The sequence below is a fragment of the Pristiophorus japonicus genome, unplaced genomic scaffold, assembly GCF_044704955.1.
Source record: "Pristiophorus japonicus isolate sPriJap1 unplaced genomic scaffold, sPriJap1.hap1 HAP1_SCAFFOLD_900, whole genome shotgun sequence".
Classification (NCBI taxonomy): domain Eukaryota; kingdom Metazoa; phylum Chordata; class Chondrichthyes; family Pristiophoridae; genus Pristiophorus; species Pristiophorus japonicus.
In genome coordinates, this window is record NW_027254825.1 from 1 (window position 1) to 14,040 (window position 14,040).

General features: G+C 60.1%; 1 protein-coding gene across 1 annotated transcript; it reads left to right on the top strand.

Moving 5' to 3' along the window:
• Positions 1-6: 6 nt before the first annotated feature.
• Positions 7-13,599, top strand: pgap4 (post-GPI attachment to proteins GalNAc transferase 4). The gene is made up of 2 exons (XM_070874595.1): positions 7-2,331; positions 13,488-13,599. The coding sequence occupies exons 1-2, from the start codon at positions 989-991 to the stop codon at positions 13,597-13,599; spliced, it is 1,455 nt and encodes a 484-aa protein (XP_070730696.1). The 5' UTR covers positions 7-988.
• The last annotated feature ends 441 nt before the right edge of the window (positions 13,600-14,040 follow it).

Here is a 14,040-nt window from a genome sequence, read left to right on the forward strand (position 1 = left end):
GGTCCCCATCGACCGCCAGAACTGCTCCCCTCCCTCCCCGCGTCCCTTCCTTCCCTTGCTCGCACGCCCTCCGGGCAAACCAGGAACGCGAGACTCTCTTCCCCCGCCGTCCGGCGATCGCCCTCCAGCCCAGCGCAAACCTTCTGGAGAAGCTTGGCGCCCAAATCCGTGGACCCCTACCTCACCTCGGCGGCACGTCAGAGGGGAGCGTGTCAGGACTCGGGGAACGTCCCGTTGAACCCGCTTTCCCTTCTGCTCCCCGATCCCGGGGAGATCTCCCCCTTCCGCACCCCTTCGTACCCCACACACACACAACCCCCGCACCCCCACCCTTCCTCTCTCGCTGCGATTAGCGTTTTCACGGTTGATCTGTTAACACTCCCGGCTGCGTATGCTCAAACATTTCCACTCCCCGTCGAATTTCAGGGGCTCGTTGAGCCTTGTGTGTGAAGGGCGGGGGGTGGGGCGGGGGGGGGCAGGCCAGTGAATCGTATCCCTCCAACTTTCTCTTCCCTTCTCCTGGAACGCTTATCGCCCCCTTTCAACACGAAGCTGAGAATAGGATTCGGGTGACTCTGTCGTTCGCCTAAATCGAGCGTTATCTGGGACATCCTACCCCTCTCTTTCCCCCCTCCCCCCACCCCCCCCAAACTATTATTGAGACTGTTTAGACAACTGGACGCTGCCTTTCTAGAATTATCGGGAGTCGGTCGTTAAGAGGAGAGGCTGGCGATTTGGAGATTCTCTGCTCTTCACTTAAGTCCCGCTATTTTCTTCATTGCTGACGCCCGTTAAGACCCCGACCGTCCTCTCTTGTCTCCCCGCCCCGCCCCCCCCCCCCCCCCCCGGTGAAAGGCTTCCGTAACTTGTGGGAGGGAGATTGAAAGCGCACCCCACCCCAGGCATACCCGCACGCCTCATCGCCTCGGTTCGACGCCGTTGGCGGGCGGGGAGGCAGCCGACTATGTCGGGACTTGGGGCGTGAGGGATGAAGCGACGAGGGGACGCCGGAGCAGGAGGAGGGGGAGCGGCGGCGGCGGCCCTCCTGCGCCTGCTGCGCTTCCTCCTGCGCCCCTGGGCCCAGGTCTTGCTGCTGTACCTGCTGACCTTCGGGCTGGCCCTGCCCCTGCTGTGCCACGATCTCCGCCACTCCCGCTATTTCCGCCGCGCGGCGCACCTGGGCCGGCTAACGGCCGCGGCCCTGGAGGAGAGCCGGGCGCGGGGCGAGGAGGCGGCCCGCTACTTCCGGGAGGCCGAGGGGGAGGACGAGGTGGAGGGGCCGCCCCTGCGGCCCGACCCCCGCTCCCCTCCCCCGCAGCTGGTGGTGGCCATCGTGACCACGGCGCGGGGGCAGGGCGGCGAGTACCGCTACTACCTGCAGGTGGCGGCGGCCTTCCACCGCCTGCTCCGCCAGTGCCCCTGGTGCCGGGGCCACCGGCTGTTCGCCTGCAACGTGCATCGCCGGCCCCGCCAGCACCTGGAGGCCCTGGCGGCCGCGAGGCTCGTTCCGACCGCCCACCGCTTCGAGGAGGAGGGCGAGGGCGAGGGCGAGGGGGAGGACAACCTCTTCGAGAAGGAGAAGCGCGACTACCTGTACTGCCTGCGCAAGGCGCTGACCGCCTACGGGCCTCGCCACGTGCTGCTGGTGGAGGATGACGCCCTCCCCCGGGAGGACTTCTTCCCGGTGCTGCGGGACCTGCTTGAGCGCCGGCTGCGGGGCCGGGAGGGGGAGCCCCTGTACGTCAAGCTGTACCACCCCGAGCGGCTGCAGGGCTACCTGCACCCCGAGCCCGCCCGGCTGCTGGAGTGGCTGGGCCTGGGGGCCCTGGGGGGCTGGCTCTTGTCCGCCGCCCGCCGGCTGGCCACCGGCCGCTGGCCCCCCTGGCCGGCGGCCCTGCTGCTGGGCCTGTGGGCCATGCTGGCCGGCGAGCTGGGCGGCCGCCACTACCTGCTGCAGCTCCGCCGCCTCAGCCCCCAGCTCTACGCCCTCTCCCCCGCCAGCTCCTGCTGCACCCCCGCCACCCTCTTCCCCGCCCCCTCCGCCCGCCGCGTGCTGGCCTACCTGGGCGCCGTGCACTGCCGGCCCGGCTACGCCAAGGACACGGCGCTGTACGGCCTGCTGGGGGCCCAGGGCGAGTGGGCCCTGGTGCTGGAGCCCAACCTGGTCACCCACATCGGCCTCTACTCCACCCTGCGCGGGTTCGTGGGCAGCCCAGCCTCTGAGCCCCGCTCTCCCCTCTCTCCCCCATTCCCCCCCCTCTCCCCTTCCTCCTCTCCCCTTCCCCCCCCTCTCCCCTTCCCCCCCCTCTCCCCTTCCCCCCCCCCTCTCCCCTTCCCCCCCCTCTCCCCTTCCCCCCCCCTCTCCCCTTCCCCCCCTCTCCACTTCCCCCTTCCCCTCTCCCCCCTTCCCCTCTCCCCCCTTTCCCTCTCCCCCCTCTCTCCCCTTCCCCCCCCTCTCCCCTTCCCCCCCCTCTCCCCTTCCCACCCCTCTCCCCTTCCCCCCCCTCTCCCCTTCCCCCCCCTCTCCCCTTCCCCCCCTCTCCCCTTCCCCCCCTCTCCCCCTTCCCCCCCTCTCCCCTTCCCCCCTCTCCCCTTCCTCCTCTCCCCTTCCCCCCTCTCCCCTTCCTCCTCTCCCCCTTCCCTCTCCCCCCTCCCCTCTCCCCTTCCCCCCTCTCCCCTTCTCCCCTTCCCCCCTCTCCCCTTCCTCCTCTCCCCTCTCCCCCCTTCCCTCTCCCCCTTCCACCTCCCCTCTCCCCTTCCCCCCTCTCCCCCCTTCCCCCCTCTCCCCTTCCCCCCCTCTCCCCTTCCCCCCTCTCCCCTTCCCCCCTCTCCCCTTCCCCCCCTCTCCCCTTCCCCCCCTCTCCCCTTCCCCCCCTCTCCCCTTCCCCCCCTCTCCCCTTCCCCCCCTCTCCCCTTCCCCCCCTCTCCCCTTCCCCCCCTCTCCCCTCTCCCCCATTCCCTCTCCCCCATTCCCTCTCCCCCATTCCCTCTCCCCCATTCCCTTCCCCCCCTCTCCCCTTCCTCCTCTCCCCCATTCCCTTCCCCCCCTCTCCCTCTCCCCCCTTCCCCCCCTCTCCCTCTCCCCCTTCCCCCTTCCCCCCTCTCCCCTTCCCCCCCCCTCTCCCCTCTCCCCTTCCCCCCTCTCCCCTCCCCCCTCTCCCCCTCCCCCCCTCTCCCCCTCCCCCCCTCTCCCCTCCCCCCCTCTCCCCTCCCCCCCTCTCCCCTCCCCCCTCTCCCCTCCTCCCCTCCCCCCCTCTCCCCTCCCCCCCCTCTCCCCTACCCCCCCTCTCCCCTTCCCCCCCTCTCCCCTCTCCCCCATTCCCTCTCCCCCATTCCCTCTCCCCATTCCCTTCCCCCCCTCTCCCCTTCCTCCTCTCCCCCCTTCCCCTCTCCCCCATTCCCTCTCCCCCTTCCCCCCTCTCCTTCTCCCCCTTCCCCCCCCTCTCCCTCTCCCCCCTTCCCCCCCTCTCCCCCCTTCCCCCCTCTCTCCCCTTCTCCCTCTCCCCACTTCCCCCTCTCCCCATTCCCTCTCTCCCCCTCTCCCCTTCCCCCCCTCTCCCCTTCCCCCCCTCTCCCCTTCCCCCCCTCTCCCCTTCCCCCCTCTCCCCTTCCCCCCTCTCCCCTTCCCCCCCTCTCCCCTTCCCCCCCTCTCCCCTTCCCCCCTCTCCCCTTCCCCCCCTCTCCCCTTCCCCCCTCTCCCCTTCCCCCCCTCTCCCCTTCCCCCCCTCTCCCCTTCCCCCCCTCTCCCCTTCCCCCCCTCTCCCCTTCCCCCCCTCTCCCCTTCCCCCCCTCTCCCCTTCCCCTCTCCCCTTCCCCCTCTCCCCTCTCCCCTTCCCCTCTCCTCATGCCCCCCTCCCCCATTCCCTTTCCCCCTTTCTTCCCCCTCTCCCCTTTCCCCCCCTCCACGCACGGGGTCCCCGTCCTCCCTCCCCGCCCACTCCAGGGGACGCATGGGCTTTAATGCGCTTCAGAGCTCCCTCGACATTGTCCCCCCTTCCCCCACCCCCCACCCATCAATCACCCCCAGCCCAGGTTTGATGGGACAGTGTAGAGGGAGCTTTACTCTGTATCTAATCCCCTGTACCTGCCCTGGGAGTGTTTGATGGGACAGTGTAGAGGGAGCTTTACTCTGTATCTAACCCCCTGTACCTGCCCTGGGAGTGTTTGATGGGACAGTGTAGAGGGAGATTATCTCTGTATCTAACCCCCTGTACCTGCCCTGGGAGTGTTTGATGGGACAGTGTAGAGAGAGCTTTACTCTGTATCTAACCCCGTGTACCTGCCCTGGGAGTGTTTGATGGGACAGTGTAGAGGGAGCTTTACTCTGTATCTAACCCCGTGTACCTGCCCTGGGAGTGTTTGATGGGACAGTGTAGAGGGAGCTTTACTCTGTATCTAACCCCGTGTACCTGCCCTGGGAGTGTTTGATGGGGACAGTGTAGAGGGAGCTTTACTCTGTATCTAACCCCCTGTACCTGCCCTGGGAGTGTTTGATGGGACAGTGTAGAAGGAGCTTTGCTCTGTATCTCACCCCCTGTACCTGCCCTGGGAGTGTTTGATGGGACAGTGTAGAGGGAGCTTTACTCTGTATCTAACCCCCTGTACCTGCCCTGGGAGTGTTTGATGGGACAGTGTAGAGGGAGCTTTACTCTGTATCTAACCCCGTGCTGTACCTGCCCTGGGAGTGTTTGATGGGACAGTGTAGAGGGAGCTTTACTCTGTATCTCACCCCCTGTACCTGCCCTGGGAGTGTTTGATGGGACAGTGTAGAGGGAGCTTTACTCTGTATCTAACCCCCTGTACCTGCCCTGGGAGTGTTTGATGGGACAGTGTAGAGGGAGCTTTACTCTGTATCTAACCCCCTGTACCTGCCCTGGGAGTGTTTGACGGGACAGTGTAGAGGGACCTTTATTCTGTATCTAACCCCCTGTACCTGCCCTGGGAGCTTCTCTGAAAGTAACAGAGAGAAATTATCAGGGAAAAACTGCCTTAGCGAGAGCTTCACGAATGGATAAGGATTTCGGCAGTGTGCGTGGAATTTGACTGAAAAAAAAGTGACTCAATGAATAAACCTTAAAAACTGCTGATTTTTAAACGACCCTCACCGTGATGTGTGTCTGGGTGCAGCTTGTGTGGAGTTGTGGTGTTTAATGGGCCTCGAGTCTGCCCGTTATACGGACGCTTTCACCGTTGGGCGCGAGACAAGGCCGGTTGGTTTGATTTGCTGGTATTTATAATTCTGAAAGATGCGTGCAATAGGTCCACTGCCTGGTGTGTCGGACGCCTTAATTTACGTGCAAAAAAACCCACCACAATGAATATTAAACGTGACTATTCCGAAATGTGCTGGCCTCCGTATCCTCCTTCCGCGTTCCCTTTCATTCACTCTCGGTCGCCGCCCGCCGGCTATTCCACACCGTCAGCATCACACGGGAGTGCTGGTGTGTCCCCACACACAGGCTCGCGCGCATCAACACAAGGCTTGCGTTTATATGGCGCCTTTCACGACCACCGGACGTCCCAAAGCGCTTTACATCCAATGGAACACTTTTATTTTTTGAGTGCAGTCACTGCAGTAATGTGCGAAACGCCAAATTGCGCTCAGGAAGCTCCCACAAACCACAATGTGATAATGACCCAGATCTTTTGTCTTTCGAGCTGGTGATTGAGGGATAAAGATTGGTCTCAGGACACCAGGGAGAACTCCTCCTGCTCTTCTTCGAAATAGTGGCCATGGGATCTATTACATGAACCCCATGTATCGTCCAAAAGACAGCACCTCCAACCATGCAGCACTCCCTCAGTACTGCCCCTCCGACAGTGCGGCACTCCCCCTCCGACAGTGCGGCGCTCCCTCAGTACTGCCCCTCCGACAGTGCGGCACTCCCTCAATACTGCCTCTCCGACAGTGCGGCGCTCACTCAGTACCGCCTCTCCGACAGTGCAGCACTCCCTCAGTACTATCCCTCCGACAGAGCGGCGCTCCCTCAGTTTTGCCCCTCCGACAGTGCGGCACTCCCTCAGTACTGCCCCTCCGACAGTGCGGAGCTCCCTCAGTACCGCCCCTCCGACAGTGCGGCACTCCCTCAGTACTGCCCCTCCGACAGTGCAGGTCTCCCTCAGCACTGCCCCTCCGACAGTGCGGCGCTCCCTCAGTTTTGTCCCTCCGACAGTGCGGAGCTCCCTCAGTACCGCCCCTCCGACAGTGCGGCACTCCCTCAGCACTGCCCCTCCGACAGTGCGGCGCTCCCTCAGTTTTGTCCCTCCGACAGTGCGGAGCTCCCTCAGCACTGCCCCTCCGACAGTGCGGCACTCCCTCAGTACTGCCCTCCGGCAGTGCGGCACTCCCTCAGGTCTGCCCCTCCGACAGTGCGGCACTCCCTCAGTACTGTCCCTCCGACAGTGCGGCACTCCCTCAGTACTGCCCCTCCGACAGTGCGGCGCTCCCTCAGGTCTGCACTGGAGTGTCAGCCTCGATTTTCGTGCTGGAGTGGGACTTGAACCCACAACCTTCTGACTGCGAGACAAGAGTACTGCCCCCTGAGCCACACACACATGCATACACACAAGGTGACACTTAGCTTCCCAATCGAGGCTCATTTGCCTTCCGAATTGCTGGAGCAATCTCTTGAACCTTGCCATGTTTACGTGGCAATATGCTGCCACAGATCTCGATTAGCCGCTGCTGGCTAGTGACCGATTTATGAGCTGGATTAGATAAGCTTGTTTCTGGAGACTTCTGGCGACACAGCAGTCCGTCAAACATGTCAACAACCGAGCCTCACCCCTACCCTGTCTCCAAGCTCAGTGAACAACAACGTGAATTTATATAGCACCTTTAACGTAGTGAAAAGTCCCAAGGCGCTTCACAGCAGTGTTTTGAGACCAAAAATTTGACACCGAGCCACTGAAGGAAAAATTAGCGCAAGTGGCTAAAAGCTGGGTCCAAAGAGGGAGGTTTTAAGGAGCGTCTTGAAGGAGGAGAGAGAGGTAGAGAGGCGGAGAGGTTAAGGGAGGGAGTTCCAGAGCTTGGGGCCCAGGCAACAGAAGGCACGGCCACCGATGGTGGAGCGATTATAATCAGGAGGGCAGATATCCTGTGGAGTTGTGGTGCTGGAGGAGGTTACAGAGATAGGGAGGGGTGTAGGGGCTGGAGGGGGTTACAGAGATAGGGAGGGGTGTAGGGGCTGGAGGAGGTTACAGAGATAGGGAGGGGTGTAGGGGCTGGAGGAGGTTACAGAGATAGGGAGGGGTATAGGGGCTGGAGGAGGTTACAGAGATAGGGAGGGGTATAGGGGCTGGAGGAGGTTACAGAGATAGGGAGGGGTGTAGGGGCTGGAGGAGGTTACAGAGATAGGGAGGGGTGTAGGGGTTGGAGGAGGTTACAGAGATAGGGAGGGGTGTATGGACTGGAGGAGGTTACAGAGATAGGGAGGGGTGTAGGGGCTGGAGGAGGTTACAGAGATAGGGAGGGGTGTAGGGGCTGGAGGAGGTTACAGAGATAGGGAGAGGTGTAGGGGCTGGTGGAGGTTACAGAGATAGGGATGGGTGTAGGGGCTGGAGGAGGTTACAGAGATAGGGAGGGGTGTAGGGGCTGGAGGAGGTTACAGAGATAGGGAGGGGTGTAGGGGCTGGAGGAGGTTACAGAGGTAGGGAGGGGTGTTGGGCATACCCCAGACACGAGACTCCCCAAAGCAAGCGCTCTACTCGGAACTCCTTCACGGCAAACGAGCCAAAGGTGGGCAGAGGAAACGTTACAGGGGACCACCCTCAAAGCCTCCCTGATAAAGTGCAACATCCCCACCGACACCTGGGAGTCCCTGGGCCCAAAGACCAATCCGCCCGGAGTGGAGGAAGTGCATCCGGGAGGGCGCTGAGCACCTCGAGTCTCGTCGCCGAGAGCGTGCAGAAACCAAGCGCAGGCAGCGGAAGGAGCGTGCGGCAAACCAGTCCCACCCTCCCCTTCCCTCAACGTCTATCTGTCCCACCCTCCCCTTCCCTCAACGTCTGTCTGTCCCACCCTCCCCTTCCCTCAACGTCTGTCTGTCTGTCCCACCCTCCCCTTCCCTCAACGTCTGTCTGTCCCACCCTCCCCTTCCCTCAACGTCTATCTGTCCCACCCTCCCCTTCCCTCAACCACTGTCTGTCCCACCCTCCCCTTCCCTCAACGTCTATCTGTCCCACCCTCCCCTTCCCTCAACGTCTATCTGTCCCACCCTCCCCTTCCCTCAATGTCTATCTGTCCCACCCTCCCCTTCCCTCAACGTTTGTCTGTCCCACCCTCCCCTTCCCTCAACGTCTATCTGTCCCACCCTCCCCTTCCCTCAACGTCTGTCTGTCCCACCCTCCCCTTCCCTCAACGTCTGTCTGTCTGTCCCACCCTCCCCTTCCCTCAACGTCTGTCTGTCCCACCCTCCCCTTCCCTCAACGTCTATCTGTCCCACCCTCCCCTTCCCTCAACCACTGTCTGTCCCACCCTCCCCTTCCCTCAACGTCTGTCTGTCCCACCCTCCCCTTCCCTCAACGTCTATCTGTCCCACCCTCCCCTTCCCTCAACGTCTATCTGTCCCACCCTCCCCTTCCCTCAACGTCTGTCTGTCCCACCCTCCCCTTCCCTCAACGTCTATCTGTCCCACCCTCCCCTTCCCTCAACGTCTATCTGTCCCACCCTCCCCTTCCCTCAACCACTGTCTGTCCCACCCTCCCCTTCCCTCAACGTCTATCTGTCCCACCCTCCCCTTCCCTCAACATCTATCTGTCCCACCCTCCCCTTCCCTCAACCACTGTCTGTCCCACCCTCCCCTTCCCTCAACATCTATCTGTCCCACCCTCCCCTTCCCTCAACCACTGTCTGTCCCACCCTCCCCTTCCCTCAACCACTGTCTGTCCCACCCTCCCCTTCCCTCAACGTCTATCTGTCCCACCCTCCCCTTCCCTCAACGTCTGTCTGTCCCACCCTCCCCTTCCCTCAACGTCTATCTGTCCCACCCCCCCCTTCCCTCAACCACTGTCTGTCCCACCCTCCCCTTCCCTCAACGTCTATCTGTCCCACCCTCCCCTTCCCTCAACGTCTATCTGTCCCACCCTCCCCTTCCCTCAACCACTGTCTGTCCCACCCTCCCCTTCCCTCAACCACTGTCTGTCCCACCCTCCCCTTCCCTCAACTTCTATCTGTCCCACCCTCCCCTTCCCTCAACCACTGTCTGTCCCACCCTCCCCTTCCCTCAACGTCTGTCTGTCCCACCCTCCCCTTCCCTCAACGTCTATCTGTCCCACCCTCCCCTTCCCTCAACCACTGTCTGTCCCACCCTCCCCTTCCCTCAACCACTGTCTGTCCCACCCTCCCCTTCCCTCAACGTCTATCTGTCCCACCCTCCCCTTCCCTCAACCACTGTCTGTCCCACCCTCCCCTTCCCTCAACGTCTGTCTGTCCCACCCTCCCCTTCCCTCAACGTCTATCTGTTCCACCCTCCCCTTCCCTCAATCACTATCTGTCCCACCCTCCCCTTCCCTCAACGTCTATCTGTCCCACCTGTGACAGGGACTGTGGTTCCCGTATTGGACTGTTCAGTCAACTGAGGACTCTCTGATAGAGTGGAAGCAAGTCTTCCTCGATTCCGAGGGACTGCCGATGATGATGACATGAGGAGACCATTGGGCCCATCGAGCCCGTGCTGTGTCGGCTCTGTGACAGAGAGCCCGTCGCCCCCCCCGCTCTTTCCCCACAGTCCGGCAAATTTCCCCCTCCAGTATTTATCCAATTGTTGCTCAGAATTAACAAATAAAACAAGGCAGCCAATTAACGCAAGTTCCTGGAATTAATTTCCTATTTGACGATCTTGTAAAAGGCACCAGTTCGATCTTCCCCATTACCCTCTCCCAGCCTTCCCCAATCACTGCCCTCCTCTACCCTCCATCTCCCTCCCTCTCACTACCCTTCCCACTCCCTCTTTCCCTGCACCTCGCTCCGCCTCCACCTCACTCCCCCTCCCTCTCTCCCTCTCACTCTCTCTCCGCCCTCCACCTCTCCCCCTCCCTCTCACTCTCTCTCCCTCCACCTCGCTCTGCCTCCCTCATAATCACTCCCCCTCTCACTCTCGCCCCCTCCACCTCACTCCCCCTCTCTCTCACTCTCTCTCCGCCCTCCACCTCTCCCCCTCCAACTCTCCACCTCGCTCCCCCTCCCTCTCCCCCTCCTTCTCACTCTCTCTCCGCCCTCCACCTCTCCCCCTCCAACTCTCCCCCTCCCTCTCACTCTCTCTCCCTCCACATCGCTCCCCCTCCCTCTCCCTCTCTCACCGCCCTCCACCTCTCCCCCTCCCTCTCACTCTCTCTCGCTCCACCTCGCTCCCCCTCCCTCTCACTCTCTCTCCCTCCACCTCTCTCTCCCTCCACCTCGCTCCCCCTCCCTCTCCCCCTCTTACTCTCTCTCCGCCCTCCAACTCTCCCCCTCCCTCTCACTCTCTCTCATACCTCCACCTCTCCCCATCCCTCCTTCCCTCTCACTCTTCCCCTCCACATCTCCCCCATCCACCTCCCTCTCACTCACCCCGCCTCCCTCTCTCCCATTCCCTCTCCCCCTCCATCTCTCTCCCGCTCCCCTCCCCTCCATCTCAGTCTCAGTCTCTCTCCTTCCTTCCCCTCCCCTCCCTCTGTTCCCTCTCCCCCCCCCCTCTGTCCCCTCTCCCCCCTCCCCTCCCTCCCTCCCTCCCTCTTCCCATCCCCTCCCCTCTCTCTCACTCCCCCCCACCCCCACCCCTCCCAGACTTCCCCCCCCGATAACCAGCGTTAATCATTGACAGGGTCTGTGCTCAGTCAGGGGTCCAGGGTGGAAAGTCTGGTCTGGTGACGGCTGTGTGAGTTAATCTGTTCAGGGGTCAGATAAACAGACGGACTGCTGATACCCGTTAATCAGCGAGGCCCCCTGTACTGCTGGACCCTGGAGCACATTGTTGTCACACTCAGATCCCCAGAACCTCTCCAAACACACGTCAACTCAAACTCTGCTACCCCGTGTCCCAGCTCACCCACCATCCTTCCCCTCAAATCCCTCCATCACCTCCTCGCCGCTCCCTCTCCCTGTAACCTCCTCCACCCTACACCCCTCCCCATCTCTGTAACCTCCTCCAGCCCCTACACCCCTCCCTATCTCTGTAACCTTCTCCAGCCCCTACACCCCTCCCTATCTCTGTAACCTCCTCCAGCCCCTACACCCCTCCCTATCTCTGTAACCTCCTCCAGCCCCTACACCCCTCCCTTTCTCTGTAACCTCCTCCAGTCCCTACAACCCTCCCTATCTCTGTAACCTCCTCCAGCCCCGACACTCCTCCCTATCTCTGTAACCTCCTCCAGCCCCTACACTCCTCCCTATCTCTATAACCTCCTCCAGCCCCTACACCCCTCCCTATCTCTGTAACCTCCTCCAGCCCCTACACCCCTCCCTATCTCTGTAACCCCCTCCAGCCCCTACACCCCTCCCTAACTCTGTAATTGTTATCTATGTAAATTTGGATACACATTGTACAGCCACCAGAGGGCTCATCCCCTGGAGTCCCAACGAATCCCACAATCCCTTGGGAGCACAGGTATTTAAGGAAGCCTCAGAGTTTGGAGAGGCGCTCTGCAGACCGGCAATAAAAGACTAAGGTCAACTTTACTTTGAGCTCACAGTGTTCAGTCTGATACTTTCATCATACACAACAACTGGCGACGAGATACAGATAGCGAACCCAAAGATGCAGAGAACAGTGGTCATCCTGGAGAAATTTTCGGAGGGAGATGATTGTGAAACCTTCGTGGAGCGACTCGACCAATACCTCGTGGCCAACGAGCTGGAAGGAGAAACGAACGCTGCCAAACGAAGGACGATTCTCCTCACCGTCTGTGGGGCACCAACGTATGGCCTCATGAAGAATCTGCTCACTCCAGCGAAACCCACAGAGAAATCGTACGATGAGTTGTGCACACTGGTCCGGGAGCATCTAAACCCGAAGGAAAGCATTCTGATGGCGAGGTAACGGTTCTACACCGACAAAAGGTCTGAAGGCCAGGAAGTGGCGAGTTATGTCGCCGAGCTAAGACGCCTTGCAGGACATTGCGAGTTTGAAGGACATTTGGAGCACATGCTCAGGGACTTCTCTGTACTTGGCATTGGCCACGAAATCATACTTCGCAAACTGTTGACTGTAGAGACCAACATTGAGTAAGGCCATAGCGATAGCCCAGGCGTTTATTGCCACCAGCGACAATACTAAGCAAATCTCTCAGCACACGAGTGCTGCTACAAGTACTGTGAACAAAGTGATGTTGTTTTCAAATCGTAACGTACAGGGCAGGCCTCACATGCCTGCAGCTGCACATCCGCAGATGTCTCAGAGTCCACCATCAAGGGTGATGAATGCAAGGCCATTAACACCTTGTTGGCACTGCGGGGGTGATCATCGTTTCCATTCATGCCGATTCAAAGGATACGTTTGCAAGGGCTGTGGAACAATGGGACATCTCCAACGAGTGTGCAGGCGAGCTGCAAAGCCTGTTAAACCTGCAAACCACCATGTTGCAGAGGAGGACAGATCCACGGAGGATCACGACGAACCAGAGCTTCGGATCGAGGAGGCAGAGGTACATGGGGTGCACACATTCACCACGAATTGTCCCCTGATAATGCTGAATGTTGAACTAAATGAACTCCCGGTGTCAATGGAGCTGGACACGGGCGCGAGCCAGTCCATCATGGGCAAAATGACTTTGGAAAAATTGTGGTGCAGCAAGGACTCAAGGCCAGTCTTGACTCCAATTTGCACAAAACTAAGAACTTATACAAAAGAACTGATTCCTGTAATCAGCAGTTCCTGTAAAGGTCTCCTACGATGGAGCGGTGCACAAGCTACCACTCTGGGTGGTACCGGGTGATGGTCCCACGCTGCTCGGCAGGAGCTGGCTGGGAAAGATACGCTGGAACTGGGACGATGTCCGAGCGCTATCGCCCGCTGATGACACTTTGTGTGCCCAGGTCTTAAACAAATTTCCCTTCGCTGTTCGAACCAGGCATCGGGAAATTCCAAGGAGCAAAAGTACAGATCCACCTAATTCCGGGGGCATGACCCATCCATCACAAGGAGAGAGCCGTACCGTACATGATGAGAGAAAGGGCAGAGATCGAGCTAGACCAGCTGCAATCATTTCACCGATCGAATTCAGCGAGTGGGCCAGCCCGATCGTCCCAGTCCTCAAGGGAGACGGCACCGTCAGAATCTGTGGTGATTACAAAGTAACTATCAATCGTTTCTCCCTGCAGGACCAATACCCGCTACCAAAGGCCGATGATCTGTTTGCAACGCTGGCGGAAGGAAAGACGTTCACGAAGCTGGATTTGACCTCGGCCTACATGACGCAGGAGCTTGAGGAATCATCGAAGGGCCTCACCTGCATCAACACGCACAAAGGTCTCTTCATTTATAACAGATGCCCATTTGGAATCCGATCAGCGGCGGCGATATTCCAGAGAAACATGGAAAGCTTACTGAATTCGATCCCGCGCACCGTGGTCACAGGCCGGGACACAGCCGAGCATCTGTAGAACCTGGAGGAGGTTCTTAGTCGACTCAACCGCGTGGGGCTCAGGTTAAAACGCTCGAAGTGCGTTTTCCTGGTGCCTGAAGTGGAGTTCCTGGGAAGGAGGATTGCGGCGGACGGGATCAGGCCCATCGATTCGAAGACGGAGGCAATCGAGAACGCACCGAGGCCACAGAACGTGACGGAGCTGCGGTCGTTTCTGGGACTCCTGAACTACTTTGGTAACTACTTACCGGGTCTCAGCACATTGTTAGAACCACTGCATGTCTTACTGCGAAAAGGGGGCGAATGGGTTTGGGGCAAACGCCAAGAAAATGCCTTTGTAAAAGCGAGAAAATTGTTATGCTCAAACAAATTGCTTGTGTTGTACGATCCATGTAAACGTTTGGTACTAGCATGTGATGCGTCGTCGTATGGTGTCGGGTGTGTATTGCAACAAGTTAATGATTTCGGGAAATTGCAACC